This window comes from Plodia interpunctella, chromosome 21 (assembly GCF_027563975.2).
Source record: "Plodia interpunctella isolate USDA-ARS_2022_Savannah chromosome 21, ilPloInte3.2, whole genome shotgun sequence".
NCBI lineage: Eukaryota > Metazoa > Arthropoda > Insecta > Lepidoptera > Pyralidae > Plodia > Plodia interpunctella.
This window is the reverse complement of record NC_071314.1, coordinates 5,806,524-5,823,773: the sequence shown is the minus strand read 5'-3', so window position 1 is coordinate 5,823,773 and position 17,250 is coordinate 5,806,524. Positions and strand designations below refer to the sequence as shown.

The following is a 17,250-nucleotide window of genomic DNA, read 5'->3' as shown; positions in this document are numbered from 1 at the left end:
ATCCTCAGATCTCTCATGATCAGATCTATAGTTTCAATCCATACATCATCATTAATTCCATCCCAGCCGATTCCCGCCAATACTCCAGAAATTAATATGGATTCTTGGCTTAATTGCCGCGGCACCATTTGCTGGCCGTCCAGAAATTATTCCGGCTTATGAATAAAGATGGAACAAATGATGGTTTGTATTTTGTGTTGTTTAGCTCCTGTTTTATCTAGATACATTGTTACAAATACGATACAGTCATGTGCATATATCATTAGCACATATAATTAGCACAAAAGCAAATTATGTCACATTGGAATAAGTTTTTTACAAAAATGAAATTTTTGACTACTTTATTATTAAGTAAGAGATATCTTATTGCATTCGATTTGTGACACTGATTTTGTATCAGTTAATAATAAAGTAGTCAAAACGGTGGCGGTAAGAAGGTAGTCGTAAATATGTCAGATGCCTTTAGGCGACTTGAATAAAATCTGACACCAGCAATTAGGAAAATTGGAAAGTAAGAGGCTTCGATGGCCACGTTATGAGAAGGGAGGAAAATAATATTGTAAGAAAGGTTATGGATTTGAAATTGAATGGGAAAAGAAGCAGGGGCAGGCCGAAGAAGAGGTGGATTGAGTGCATCAGGCAGGTTATGGCTGAAAAGGAAGTAACAGATCGGTTAACATCAGACAGGGAGAAGTGGAGGAGACTGACATGCTGTACCGACCCCACATAAAGTGGGATAAGGGTAGGCTGATGATGACCAGTGTTAGCAATAACACACTCGATCGATATGATGATGATGATGACCCGAGCAAAGCCGGGACGGGCCGCTAGTATCATAAATATCTAGCATAATTTGAGAGCCTACTATCAATCAATACTACATATCAGCCTATACCGATAACAAATACGAGGAGACCATCAATCTTTAGATCCCTATTAGATTACAATTTCATTTGAAGGGATATACCGACAGTCATTTGTCTTTAAGACTTAATCCTACCTAAAGTGGATTGCACCAAATAACTTTGACGTTAACTTTATCATACGGAGAACAACGAAAATTACGCCATTTTACATCTAATCCACAGGTTTAAGTCAACGTCAAGTTGACCGAGGCTTAGGGGTGGGTTGCACCGTCAACTTCGACGTTAACATTAAAACGCAGAGTACGACATTTTGTCTAAACTTCAGCAGCGCGCCGATTAAGGTCAACTTCGAATTTGACTCATCACACACAAAAAAATCCACATAAAATAGCTAATAATTTTAATGTTTTTTTTGGTCATACACTCCTACTTGTATATTCATTGGGCGGATAAAAGTTGTGCCGAATTTGTATGACAAGGTGGCAACTTTTAATTGAATTAAAAAAGTTTCGCTTCAGTTAGAAATTTTATACTTACAATATGAATATTGTCTTTGTGGGGGATATCAAGTTTACTTATATATCTATAAACTCTAAACTCTACCGCCTGATATGCGTTTGATAGTTTGAAGAATTGGTTAAGTAGGCAAAGTTTTTAAATATGTAGAACTTTCTTAAAGTCAGCATTTTAAACAGTATATAAGTAACTAATATTTATTTAAAACATATGTACTATAAGTTAAAATTAAAAATGAAAACTAAAATAATAAATACTAAATTAATTTAAATAAAAAATTGACACTAAATCGCCGTCGTCGTGCGGTATAAAGTTCCCAGAAAGCTGGCGACATTTCCTCTTTGTATGGCCAAACTCAATTCTTAAAGTAATTATTAATACTTTACGACGACACCCATCTTGTAGCTTACTCTTTGTCCCAAAAAAACTAAGTAAGTACTTAATGATGGTTATCAGAGAGTTTCGACCGCTGCGACCGCTGCGGCCGCGCTGTCATTACGAGCCGTCAATTTTCTTGAGGAAGGAATCATTTCCAAAATCAATCATTCATAAAATTGATATTACCATAGTACTGTATTAATTATTTTAAAGTAAATTAAAAGTAATTGTTTAAAAAACCCTTCAAATTTTGAACATTCAGCTGTGATTTTCAAACCGGCCACCTGCCTGACGTCAACCCTCATTGGGAATGCCATTGTAGCCTATCAGATGCCGAGGCTTTGTGTCCCTTAGTCGCCTCGTACGACATCCACGGGAGGACATGGAGTGGTCCTATTCTAGGGCGGAACAAAATTTTCTATATCTATAACATCCTTTACCCAGTGCAGATTGATACTTTTAAGCGTTTCTGAGAAGATAGGTCTTGACATACAATCGAATGATTCTTTAACAATTGTGTTTTTATATTTTGAAATAAGTACGAAACCCTAAAAATATATTTTCTTAATAACATGTTTATAAATAGCCGCTTCAACTAAACAATATCAGTAAGGGTTCTTTTACCACCCTTTTACCCATTCTTAAAAAAACAATAACCTCCCTACTAAGCAATCCTTTACAAACTTTACGAAACAATTAGAAATATATATATAATATGATTATGGCGGCATGGCTTCGAATTTCAAGTCGCGTCGTTTGTAAATCAACCGTCAATGTATTTGAAATAAGCGTATTGATATAAATAGTTCATATTCAAACAGATACAGTACACAGTGCTGTTAAGCCAATTAGGTACACCGTTATTATGGTTTCAAGACTACGTTATCTGTACTAGGTAATAAACATATTCTTGCTTGTCTGTGCACTTTTTGATACATAAATCTAATAGGTAATCAAATTTAACATTTTATAAATCCTCTCATCTCTGCGTGTTGCTGGTTGCGTTCCAGGTTGTGAAGCCGCGAAGCCCGGGGACAGCGTAAAAAAGTCCCTCAAACTTTTGAAGATTCGGCTGTGATTTTACCTGCCTGTCTGACGTCAACCCTCCTTAGGAATGCTATTGTTGCCTATCAGCTGCTTCGGCTGTGTGTGCCTTAGTATCCACGTACGACAACCGCATATAAATCCATGCAGTAGTTTCGAGTTAATCGTGAGCAGACAGACGCGGCAGAGAACTTTATTTTATACTAGCTTTTGCCCACAACTTCGTATGTGAGTAAAAATCCGTTTCCCGTGGGAATTTCAGGAAATCCCTTCTTGTATATATATATAGATTATTATGTAAGGATGACTCATCCCTCTGACACGAAATTTCAATGAAGCCCGGATTATTTTTAGCTTTAACAAGAAAATTATCATATTTCCATAAAATTATCTTCCAGCCTGCTGATAAGATACATCTTATCAGTCCAAAAGCGGACGTTTGAAATCTGAGAGCTTCTTTGATGCTTTGCGGAGGCTTATTTAAAGATTTACAATACGAAATAGACCTACTTATTTATGTTAAATTATTCATTATTACTGTTTTATTAACAGTTCGTTAGTCGTTGTGGGCTAGCATGAATTTTTGCCGGAACGTAATCATATCAAAATGTGTTGTTTTACTCCCGCTAACAGAAGGAGGGGAGTTATAAGTCTAATGTCTGTGTATCTTTATGTCTGTCCGTGACATCACACAAGCCAAACGGCTGAACCGATTTTGATATTTTCTTTTGAAAGACAATTTAATAGAAATTTCCCTGAGCTGTTTGGAAATTGTTAGTTAAACCGTTAGGTAACCGTCGGTTCATTTATAGCAGACTAAAAGGGCCAATTAGTTGGGAGTCGGAGGTTTCGTAAAATTTTAATTTCAATTATATAAACGAACATTTTAAAATAATGTCCGCCCATAGTTTGATTAAAGGTCGAGAAATAAACAGAAAGCAAATGTTTTATTTTCAAAACACGTATTCTCATTGATATTGAAATCAAAGTACAAATATGTATCATCCTCGTCGTTAATATTTTCCAATTCTTAATTCAAAATTTGTTCAATGACAGATGTTCAAACGTGGTTTATTTCATGTCGGCCGGTCCGGTGTTATCCGCCTAAATTTGAATATTCGATTAAATTTGGGTGTTGCTACAAAATGTACATTTTTATTTTATTTGCATAACTCTGTTTTAATATGTGATCGTTACAATCTGAACATTTGTGAAACAAACATGGAAGTAAATTTATTTAAGTAAAATTAATTATTTTCCTGAGACTAAAATGACACCAATTAATTGAAAAACAAAAACATTTACATATTAACTATAAAACAAATGCGTCTACCATATCTGTCTGTTTGCGATATACTCAAAAACTTCTCTAAGGATTTTCATGCGGTTTTCACTCAATAACAGTGTGATTTCTGAGGAAAGCTTAAGTGTATAATTTATTATGTTTCTACCCGAGATAAGCCGTATCGGGCCGCTAGTTAAAAATAAATCAATTTAATCATTTACTTAGGTTATTACCTGAAAAAATAATTATTCATCTATTTGTTAAAATTCTATATTATTATGATATACAGTATACTAAGTAGATCTTTGAAATTCAATATATAGTAGAATATATAAATATAATATATAAATATATATTAGAAAGCTATGTAAATGAAGGTGAACCTCATAGGACTTAGTGAATCGGACACCAAGACTTTAATGAGACGCACGTAGCTCACTTAGGTCGCTCTGTAGAGAATATAGGGAATTAAATTTATTTTCATATATAAATTTACACTACGTATACATTAAGGGTGCCCGCGTACTGAATGCGTATGAAGCATGTACTTTTTACGCGTGCGTGAATACGCGCTTGTACAAGTCCACTGTCTAGCGGTTAGATTGAGGTGAGACGCACACAAAAATATTTTTTTTATTAAATAAATAAATATATTAGGACAAATCACACAGATTGAGCTAGCCCCAAAGTAAGTTCGAGACTTGTGTTATGGGATACTAACTCAACGATGCTATATTTTATAACATATACATAATAGATAAACGTCCAAGACCCGGGCCAATCAGAAAAAGATCATTTTCCATCATGGCCCGACCGGGGACCGAACCTGGGACCTCTCGGTTCAGAGGCAAACACTTTACCACTGCGCCACCGAGGTCGTCAAATTTAGTTAGTTCGTTAGTTTATTTAATTTATTAGCCTATTAATTTTGCCAGCACTCAAATATTAAAAAATATACTTATTAACAGATAAACGAAAAACAAGACAAAATGCGCCACAGAACAAACGAGGATTACCGTATTGAATATATTGCAGGGTACATCCCTGCACTGTAGACGGGATTATAAGGTACTTAATTACAAATAGGTACATTCCATTTTATTGAAATAAAATGAAAATGACATTTTTATTTCGAACATTGACGAGGGGTTAGATCGTACTGATTGTTTTTTAATTATTTTGTGTATTTACCTATTCTCTGCCTCTCTCATCTGAGCGTTGCTTCCGCAGCCGTTGAGCGTTCAGGGTCATCGATGGCGACATAAAGTCTCGCCTAGCTGCAGCGTAGGCAAAGCAGCGGGAGCAAACTGGTGTCATTTGCCAACCCAAAATGCCGGTCAGGGTGAAAGGAGACGTCTACAAATCCATCATAAGACCTGGGGGCTTATCATCTTTTAATGCGATCCATTCGATCCATGTTCCAGGACCTAAACTGATCTGCATCGCTAATTTGTACCATCGACCTGATTTTTAGTATGAATGCTATTCATTTTAGGTTCCTAAATTGAACTGAGTTGCATATGAATCGTTCTGTAAAAGTTAATAGTAGGCCAGCTGTCCTTCTATATGGGGGTGAATTTCACGAGCGTTTGAATGCGGCGTGTAGCGTTTCATTAGTGGCGGACATTTTTTAAAATAAAGAATATATGTTTTTATATTAACCATTTATAAAATTAACATTGCACTAGTACTTTACTTATTTATAAAATAGGATAATTAAATAGGACAATTTAATAAACACTAATCAGAGCCTGCGTCGGAGTATAAAACGCTCATGAAATTCAACCATGGTAGCGAAGCGTGGCCAGTGCTCGAGCGACACAAAAGCCAGTTGCGAGTCACGGAGATAACAATGTTCCGAAGGATGTGTGGTGTCACGCGCCTCGACCTATTTACTAATTTAAATTTGTGTATTTGCCTAAGCTATTATCTTGTTAATTGAATTTCGCATGTAAAATTAAATAATTTGTTTGCAAATATTATATATATATTTATTTATTTATTTATTATAAAAAAAAACTTTTAAATAATCAAAAGAGTAGAAACAACACCAGTCAAAGAGTATTGTGTAAAGTAAAAAAGTTATGTTACTAAAAAAAAATCTGTAATTACTCGGACAGGGGCAATATTGTAGCTAAGGATTCAACAATACATAAAAAATGTTTAGAAGTTTCATCTTCCATTCATTTTAACTTTTGCCAATTACAATATTACTTACAATATTACTAAAGAAAGTTAATTTTAGCGCCGAGGTAAAGCCCAAGCTCAGAGTGGCCCTTGGCCCAGCGACCTTATTTTTCATCGCATACTCAATATTTCATAATTTTCATAATAAAACTTAAATATATTAGTTTTGTTAGCAAAAGTTTGTGAGGGTATGTGTGTGTTTGTATGTTTGTTATTCTTTCACGCAAAATCTAGGTACTGAACCGTTTGTTTATGATATTTGTTACACGGGTAGAATATAACCTGGAATGACACATAAGCAACTTTTGATCTCGAAAATAAGCATTTGGCTCCCACGAGAGCGTAGCCCCGCGCAGCTAGTGTATCCATAAATATGTAGCTATAGCCACGCAACAGAATGAAGGACGGACCTTTTTATTAAAATTTTCCTTTTCCTTCTCTGAGAGCTAAACAGTGAATACTTGATGACCCGAGGGCTTCGGGATTATCATATCTACAGGAACATTCGATTTTACTATTTAAAGTACAGTGTACTGCACGGTATGTCACTGGCGAGGCTCTATGTGGTGGTAGCAGCGGCAAATTTGGTCGACGACCGTACAACACCTCAAGTTAGCATTTAACTGTATGAAACGGGAATAGAGGTGAATTTGCAATGATTTTGGTTTTATGTGCTGTTGACTGTATTTACTTGAATCATACAGTTAACAATTAATAAATAAAATAACAAGAATTTTAAAAGTAGGTGTCAATTTAGCCTGTCAAATAAATAAAAATAAATATAAATATATTGGACAAATCACACAGATTGAGCTAGCCCCAAAGTAAGTTCGCAACTTGTGTTATGGGATACTAACTCAACGATACTATATTTTATAAAAAATACATATATAGATAAACATTCAAGACCCAGGCCAATCAGAAAAAGATCATTTTCCATCATGACCCGACCGGGGTCAAATGAACACTTCAAAATATAATAGAGCATTATAAATTACTAGCTGCGCCCTGGGCCTTCGCTCCCGTGGGAATGTCGGTATAAAAAGTATCCTATATGTTATTCCAGGTTATGTCTACCCGTGTACCAAATTTCACAACAATCGGTTCAGTACTTAGATTTTGCATAAAAGAATAACAAACATACATACACACACATACCCTCACAAAATTCTGCATTTATAATGTAAGTAGGATATGAATAGTGAAAAATAGATCTGGGCTAACAAAAATAATATATTTAAGTTTTATTATGAAAATTATGAAATATTGAGTATGCGATGAAAAATAAGGTCGCCGGCCAAGGGTCACTCTAAGCTTGGGCTTTTTACCTCGGCGCTAAAATTAACTTTCTTTAGTAATATTGTAATTAGCAAAAAGTACCCTATATGTTATTCCAGGTTATGTCTACCCGTTTACCAAATTTCACAAAAATCTGTCCAGTAAACAGTAACAAGCGTAACTCCTCACGAACATTCGCATTTATAATATTATATTAGAAATCTTCCTAATAATATATATTATAAATGCGAAACTTTAAATGCGAATTTTGTGTCTATAAAATATGAATTTTTCACGCGCCATTTGAATCCATCCAACTATATAGAGCTATTGAATTGAATATGAATAAAATTCCATTTCAAAAGAGACACCTAAAACGCTCTTGAAGCTCGATAGTAGTAAAAAGTGTCGTAAAATGCATATATGAGATGTGAGTAAGATGAAAGCACTGAAACTAAGTGAATTGTGGACGATCATCAAAATGTGATAAAAACAGAGATTTAAGTTGAGCCAGATACCGCACGAAAGGTAATAGGAAAAAAAAAACGTTTATGTGCTCAAAGATTATAATAGTAATTATCATTAAATGTAGCATATCCTAACTAATATTATAAATAAATAAATAAATATATTAGGACAATTCACACAGATAGAGCTGGCCCCAAAGTAAGATCGAGACTTGTGTTATGGGATACTAACTCAACGATATTTTATAACAAATACATATAGATAAACATCCAAGATCCGAGCCAATCGGATCGAACCCGGGACCTCTCGGTTCAGAGGCAAGCATTTTACCACTGCGCCACCGAGGTCGCATGCATGTATTTATTATAAAATAAATTACCGTTGAGTTAGTTATCCATAACACAAGTCTCGAACTTACTTTGGTGCTAGCTCAATCTGTGTGATTTGTCCTAATATATTTATTTATTTATTTATACTAAACATGTTCGGCATCAAACTGCTTGATCGTATACCAAACGTCGAATTTCAAGGTCGTACAAAGGTTGAAGGCATAGGTAGATGAATCAGGTAGTTAAAGTGCGAATGGGCGGAAAACTTGGCCAGAAGAGGAGACTATCGATGGACCAAAACAATGACGTAGTGGAAACCTCTGTTGAGATGTTATTGTTTAGGTCACGCGATGGAGATACCACCTCCCATAATTATCACGGTTGAATGAAATAATTTATTCAGAAATTAGACATTTACAGGCACTTATTCAAGTCATATTTTAAATTAATTCATATTTGACAAAACTACAAACTACTAGCATTTCAGAACGACTACTGCTGAGAAGAAATACCGAAAGAACTTTGAACTGTTGGTTATCATGCCAGAAGGACTTGCCATTTTTTATGTTTTCGCTTGGAAATAACGATAATATTAGTCTTTATTAGATCTTTGTAAGTAAAGATTGGTCCGGTTATGTAACGGAATCTAATCTTAACTGCCGTAAGAACTTTATCTAAAGTGCATTGAAAGTAGAACTACTACCAAACTTTGCCGGATTAATTATGTTTCTGTTAGGTAAGTCAATGACTCAGATAATGTGTAAACAACATTCCGTCGATAGGAGAAAAATATATCTCACAAGGTCACCCTATAAGGGAGAGACGCTGTGTTGAAAACAATCCCTTTTCATCGGCTGGGGAAGGATTTCAAAAAAAATATTGCGTATTTTCCCATGTAAAAGTTGAGTTTAAGAAACCTCAAGTTAGTTTAATAAATTTTGTTAATTTGTTTCTTGGAAATCAAACGACTTAGTAATTTTTTTTGGAAATTGTACAAATTATGAGTGCAATCGATTTCCTTTGAAAGACATTAGTGTGTAAAATTGTATTCTTCTATAAAACACGGTGATAATTTTGTCAAGTAAACAGAAAAACTTGTGGTATTAAAAAATAAAAAAATACATACGAGTGAGCAGTATTTGTGAAGACGAGCTGTGAAGAAATGAAACATTCGTATAAAAAGCCACACATGAACTTGCAATATGTAAAAACCTGTAAACATGCCACTATAAAAGATTATCATTTTAAATTTGTGCATTTCAAATTTCGAAACACTATCTTACCACTGAAGGCAAACGGACTACATTATTTTTTTTAGTTGCCATTAAAACTGGCAACTTTTAAATTTCAAATTGTATTCTATCACTGACACATTTTTTTAAAACTAGAAATATTTCTTGATATATTTTTTGTTTTGTTTTTATTTTATTTTATATTTACGGCTTTGGATGTGTGCGATTTCGCGTATCAGCGGCGGGCTGTGTGTCTCGTGCCGTCGCCGCCGTAATACTGAATAGACGCTCTTAAAACTGTACATTCGAGGGCTGAAGTTGTTTGTTTTCGGTATATTTGATTAGCATTCTTAGACTTAATTGGCCCATTGTTTTGTCAAAACACTTGAGGAAAAGTAACTAAGTAAAATTATTTCCTGCAGAAACAAAGGCCAAAGATAATGCCTCGTGTATCAACATTTTGAATTACATGGTAAAATATGTTACAATTTTTAATATGTAAGTTTAACCGATTTTATTTAATGTATATGCTAAATTATATGAGAGGCTTTTGCCCAGCAGTGATACATGAATAGCTGGAAACACAATCCAACATACATCTTAGGTCAATATAACAATTTCAAATTACAATTTATATACAGGTATCGTTAAAGAAACTTCATTATAATAAAAACCATGTAAGCCCGTGGATTAAAAACTTGATATTCCCCCATCCGTCAACAATACTCACTTTTGTACTCAATTGTACTTCCTCACACATGGCACCATGGCGAATTATTTTAACATTGCCGACTTATTTTCTCATTAATTGAATGTTTTTTTATAGTTTCCTTTTTTTAAGTATTAAAATAAAAAGTATCTATATTACGTTGACTAGTTAAATTAACCCACATCAAATCGTTTTTCGCTTTCAATTAAGTAACTGATTAATTAGACTAGCCTAGCTCCGCGGCTTCACTAATGTAGTAACTGTAGATAACGAAATGAAAAACTTCCTAAAGGACTAACTTTTCAATAAATTCTTTATTTAAATAAATCAAATTGAAAACAAACGGATTATAAATAATAGTTGGCATTATAACTTCGTTCGTGCTACGAACCTCGCTACGCGATGTAGCTGCTGGGAGTAAGAGGCTACGAGAGACTACGCCGTCGCTGCTACGACGTAGGGCTCTCGTAGCTTCCACGAGTAACTAAGTATTAATGGGAATGCGAAGTCGTTTACCAAGTATTAATATTGTTACATATATTATTGAGACATTACGATAATAACATATGAATAATTATCATTCTTACAGGAGGATGTCACTTCAATAAGCACCTAATAGCGACGCGCCTTGCATTGACGTCCGCAACTACGAGACATACTTAGATACAATTTTTTTAAACAATTTTAAATGCCTCGAAACGTCACGTTGTCTTGTAACTTAAGTGTTAACAAAATGTTTAAAATATCCGACACTTTACGATACGAAGATCACATTCGATTACATGAAACAAGACAGGAGTGAAATTTTAGATTGTTTGTCTCACAAAAATCGGTTTAATAAAACTACTAGATTTGCCATGATTTTGATTATTGTTTTTTTAACGATCAGTCTACTTTCTCGGTATATTTTAAATATATGGTCATTGACCCCTTGTTTACAGTGGTCAGTAGATAAGGGGTTAATGACCAAATATTCAAATAGTGCTGACAAATTCTTCGTAAGCATTATTCTACCCGATCGTGGATTTAACATGTATTTTTTGAAGACTTATTGGCTTTCCAAACCTTCTAGGGTCCCACCACATACCCCCATAACGATAAAATCTATAATGATTTCAAATATAATAGGAGCAAAGCCTTAATTATTGAGGAAGACCACAAGTTTTTTTTTTGTTTTTTTTTTTATCACCTATCCTGTGACTGACCATTGCAAAAGTTAATCGTAGGAAGAGCGCCCAAGGCGATGAGACGAGGGTAATAAAGCGCGTTTGACGCTTCTAGGTCTTCGTATTTCAATGATTTATCTCGCATGTCAGAAGAATTACAACTCGCTCATTCGTTAAATGGAATCCGATCACATTCGAGCTGGTTTTGTTATGTTTACGAGTGGAAACAAACTGGTGTGACTGAAGCCAAAGGGAGTTTAGACTAAAAAGTTCTCGTCATTTTATTGTTATTTCGAGGCCGTAGTATGATTGTAATATAATGTTTCGAACGTAATTAATTTTAAAAAATATGTAGCAGCCTCATGAAACTTAGAACAATGATTCCTATTATTTATTTTAATTGGGTGCTACAAAATAAAAATAAAATAAACCCAGGTTTATGAAAAAAAAATTGCACCACACCAGGTCCATACGAATACGAATTCAAACCCAAATCAATACGCTCGCGCTTTCTTCGTTGAATACAACGAAGAAACCGCTTGGCTTTGGAGCCTTGAAACATCAGACAGACTATTAGAAATACTTATGAGTAAGATTGGACTACTTACAAACACATGAGTGACAGAAAGTGTAGGAAGAAATTTAAAAAATTACTACCTGTTTTCCCAAATATTTGTCTGCGGTTCTGAATGCGCTGTGCTCGTGTCTGTGTCCATCGGATACAAAGCGTAATACAAGCTTAGTGCTTAGTGTGGGCCGTTGAGTGTTGTCCATTTATTTATATGTATCATCCACGTGATGGCCATAGTAGTCACAGATAAATGAAAATACAGAGATTCAGTTTACAAGTTCATTAAAATAGCTATCGTAAAATTCAAAAGGGTGATGGCAATCCAGTTAAATTCCATAATATCTGAATTAAAGGCGATGACCGTGTAATCAGTCCAGTAGGCGTCCTAGCTGAGCGACAAATGCTACAAGGCAGCTAGTTAAATGTTGCATACTTCGTATATAACCTGTGTTTTATCTGTAAATTAAAAATAAATTTTTTGACAACGTTTCTTAGGCAGAGTTACATTATGTGTCTCAGACTGTGATTTATGTTGACGTCGTAAACGAACATAGTTTTTATGTATGACAGGCATGCGGCCCAACTGATGGTAAGTGGTTACCACAGCCTATCAATGCCTGCAACAGAAGGCGTGTCACACGCGCGTTGCCTACTTTGTGACCTATGATCTTTTGCCACTGTACCCTGTTACACATAGTTACTCGCGTAACGTCATATCGCGTTGTGCAGCGTTCAGCCGCGCACATAGGACGGGTAATACATTATGCCATATGTTGGGTCAGAATTAATTTTATGCATTACATTGAAGAAGTGCGGCCTGCGTGATAAATAATCAACCCTTTAATTTTGTTGGAAAAATTGTTTGTAGGGAAAAACGGAATACGAGATTATTTTGTGTGTCGAGTAAAATAAATTGCAGACAAATTATATTTCTCGTAGATTTAAAAAAAGGGTATCGGACATTATTATGAGAATAAAATAAATATTAGGACAAATCACACAGATTGAGTTAGCCCCAAAGTAAGTTCGAGACTTGTGTTATTGGATACTACTATATTTTATAACAAATACATACATAGATAAACATCCAAGACTCGGGCCAATCAGAAAAAGATCATTTTCCATCATGACCCGACCGGGGATCGAACCCGGGATTTCTCGGTTCAGAGGCAAGCACTTCGCCACCGAGGTCGTCGTCGTCGAAGAATTAATTCGAAAAACTAGGTTCCGTTTTAAAAATCATGTAACTTTTCCTTAAATGGAAACGTGTAAAAAGCTGAAATATATCCAATCTCGCGGTATAAACGACCAGCAGTAAAGTGGATCATTTGTTACGATCTAATATCAACTGAACTGATATCTTTAAGGAAAATCGGATATTCGGAATTATTCTACAATTTTCTTTCCAGAAATATTCAAACTGAAATTTGATTACCAAAAGCCTATGAATTATTTAACCTTTGTTTTGTAAACAATCACGATAATAATCAGCAAGTTAAACACAAGCGGGCAGCAAAATAAACAGTTACACCGTAAAATAATTATTTGAGCATAAAATTTGTACAAAAATGTTGTCACAATTTGTGACGAGAACTTTTTGATCACCATTTCCTTTTTAGTAAATTGTTTGGCAATTGTATGGCAACTGTTTCCAATAGAAAACTGTAATGCTTTGTAATTAAGTAAATTATATATGTAATGTATTCATTATCATTTTGCCAACGAAGTGTACAGTGGTCTTAAGACTAAAAAAAAATAAAACTTCGTCATCTTCTTACAGCTGCAAACACAAGCAGCGGCTAATATAATAAAATATATAATTTTTTTTATTACGTTTCGCTTTCAATAATAAGATATTTTTATAAATGTGAGTATGATCTAGCATCACATTAATGTGAGTGTGTGTCGCGTATTGGCTCAGTCTTATCGCCATCTGCGGATGCACGTACGGTATTTTGGGCACACTGTTTTGGGTATTGTGGTCTCTGTTTTCGAATTAGTCAACTGTGACTACATTGTGTAACGGAAAATTGTAAAACTTTCTAATAAAAATATTTATCTATATTTTTACGTTGAAGCGGTGGTGGTGTAATGGTTAAGACGCCCGCCTTTAGATCGAAAGGTCTCAGGTTCGTATCCTACTCGTGCCATATACTAGATTTCATCGACCACCACATGCTTCCGGTGAAGGAATACATCGTGAGGAAACCTGCACACTGGTGGACAGTTCCCTAGTGTATATGCGACTACCTGCCACTAGATAAGTAGTCGTAAAAGTCATGTCAGATGCCTTTAGGCGACTTGAATAAAATCGGACACCAGTGTTAGCAATACACACTAAAATATAAAATATAAAAATGTTATGTTGGCAATGGTGGGGCACAAAGCGCTTTAACAAATGTTAATTTCATTTGACAACTTTATTCACGAGTGGACTTAAGAACTGAAAAAGCAAAATGTAAATGAACGGGGCGATATGTTTTATTCAGACTCTATCCAGGAATTCCTCTACAACTTTTATTGCAAAAGTATTAAGCGACATGTGAAGCGTACTTTGAATAAGAATTGATAAATCTGTCAATATATTATGAGAAAAATGTGAACGGGTGCTGCCAGAGGAAACTGGTCATCTCGTTTCTCATTAGTTAATTGTGTTTCACATCGATATATATATATATATATATATATATATATATATATATATATATATTATAATCTATGTATTATAATCGGCACTCGGATCATTTGACAATTGAGGAAAACGTCCGCGAAATCCAATCTAAAGAGAGAGAGAGAGAGAGAGAAAATAAAACAATTTCAAAAGGCCCAAATCCATTGGTTGGCTGCGAAATTATAATTTTACATTTTTTATTCAAATCGTATCTCGAGTCAAGTTGATAAATAAGGAATAACGTTTTTAGACGCAAATCCGAATAATTCAAATATAATAACTAGGTATTTGATGAAAATGGTGCGGTTGGGATTTTTAAAGCGTGTTATTTATTCAGCGTTAAGTGAGATGCGACTTTAACATTGATTGTAACCTGTGCCATAGTTTAAACAATATGACGTACATTTCATTTTTCTGGGCAGGTTAAAGTTAACGTCAAAGTTGACGGTGCAATGCACCCTTAATCTTAGTCCGTCTCTAGTACTTTTACATTGTATTTAGTGCATTAAATTTTACATAAATATTTAAATAACCTACAAAGGACCGTACCTCTTTGACAAATAGATTTTATTATTCGCAAAAAAAGAAAACATACCAATTAATGTTAAAAGGAAAATCACAAAAATATATCGATGTCTGTAAATTATTATGCCCGCGGTTTCGCCCGCGTGTGATATGGGAATAGTATTTTAATAATTCTTTGTGGACAAACCACAATAATTATATTGTGGAAATATTTATTTTACCATCCATTTTTAGTTTTAATATTATAAGTACACCTGTAGTTTTTTAAACACAAAACTCTTACATATTAGAAAACGAACTCCTATGTTTGTTCGCGATAAACTCAATACTATTGTACGGATTTTCATCGGTTTTCATCAATAGTGCTTTTATAGTGTGGTTCCCGAGGCAGGTTTAAGTCTATATAATTTGTTATATTTTTACCCGAACGAAGCCGGGATGGGCCGCTAGTAGTTACTTATATATAATCTTTGTCACTTTCATTTAGATAAAGCACATGACATAGTAATTTTTAATTATCTTTCATGTTTGATAAAATAGGTTCACCAATAAATTTTAGTGTTATGAGAACACGTCCTGATCTGAGAGTAAACGCGACACGTGTGTTTGTAATAAACTGACCTCGCCCGGCGTCCTAATTAAGCTACAAATGCAACCCAGCAGATCGACAACATCATAAATGAAATTACAAATCACAATGTTTGATACTATAGTAACTGAATCTAAGCTTTTTTTAACATCAATATGTATGTAGGTACTGGACAAACTGGGAGCGACTTCTTTGTGGTTACTATGTGGATTCTTCAATAAAACTTGAAAATGATATTTTAAACTTATAATTTACAAAATAAATGTGTACACGTATGTATTGTTATGAGGCCGTCAAGAGAGTGGGGAGCGCGGCGGCGCGATGTCCGCCGCAGGCGATCTTCTGCACACATATACAAGGCGTTAACAGGTACTATATCTTTCTTCATATTTTATACACTCGAGAGCTTCGCTGGTAAAAATTTCGGTATAAATAGAACATTCCAGGTTATATTTAACCCATATATAACATGTGTCCACACATAAACAGAAAATATATTAATTTATTTGCCAACCATATAAACAATTAAGTATTTTATTTAAGAGCGGCGTCAAATGTCGCGCGTTGTCACCATGATCTGTACACACGCAAATGGTCGCATCGCGTCGTATACGCAGCGCATACATAGCGCAGCTGAGCGAAGCTAGGACCCCTGTTCAGGTAATTATTGGCAATAACCAAGATAACGTCGTAGGAGCTCATCAATTGTAATTAGTTTTGTGTTAATTGCGGTCATGGAATTAACTATCTTGATGAATTTCTAAGCAAAAATTAATTAGTAAGTCGATGTTGCTTTATTTAACGGATTACCTTATTGAGCATTCTTGCTCAACGAGTCTGTTATTTCTGGTGTTAAATTTGTTCAAGTCACCTAAAGGTGTCTCACATGACTTTTATAACTAACTACCGCCTTGTCGAATACACACTAGTGAACTAATCAAAGTTAGTGAATAACTAATATTCTTATAATAAGTAAACAAAGCAGTTTTATTCTGGCATAAGTGGCTGGGAATCCCAAATATTCTAATCCCAGTTTCACAGTAACTTCGTACATAGTTTAAACTGTGGTTAATCGTAGACTGACCCGTCTTAATGACGACAATCCGTAGTTAATATTCAATTAGTATACAATCGAACTTCCCACATCGGAGGTAATGTTTGTATAGTAATGTTTGTTTATCATACCTGGAGAAATAATGATGTTAAGCTGCGATTCAGGTCAGTGTTTCCATTGACACCGTACCAATAGATAATTGTAAATTAATTTTAATTTTTCGCGTTGCATATTTAAATATTCTCCTTACATCCTTACATATTATAAAACAGTACTCTGCGGCGTCTCTCTGTTAGGGATAAACTCAAAAATTACTTGCGCGGATTTCCATGATGTTTTCAATAATAGATAGTGTAATTCCTGAGGAAGGTTTAGGTGTATA

General features: G+C 34.6%; 1 protein-coding gene across 10 annotated transcripts in view; it reads right to left on the bottom strand.

The window, feature by feature from the left end:
- LOC128679094 (uncharacterized) overlaps positions 1-17,250 on the bottom strand; it is a 232,604-nt gene that overhangs the window by 65,004 nt on the left and 150,350 nt on the right. For 3 of the 10 annotated variants that reach the window (XM_053761091.1, XM_053761092.1, XM_053761093.1), the window contains exon 1: positions 9,635-9,846. The exons of the other annotated variants lie outside the window; for them this stretch is intronic. Coding sequence is in view for 1 of the 3 variants with exons in the window: in XM_053761093.1 (XP_053617068.1) it covers positions 9,635-9,676 (42 nt within the window). In the remaining 2 variants the exon portion in view is untranslated. Of the gene's footprint in view, positions 1-9,634; positions 9,847-17,250 lie in introns of those variants that run through there. 10 annotated transcript variants of the gene reach the window in all.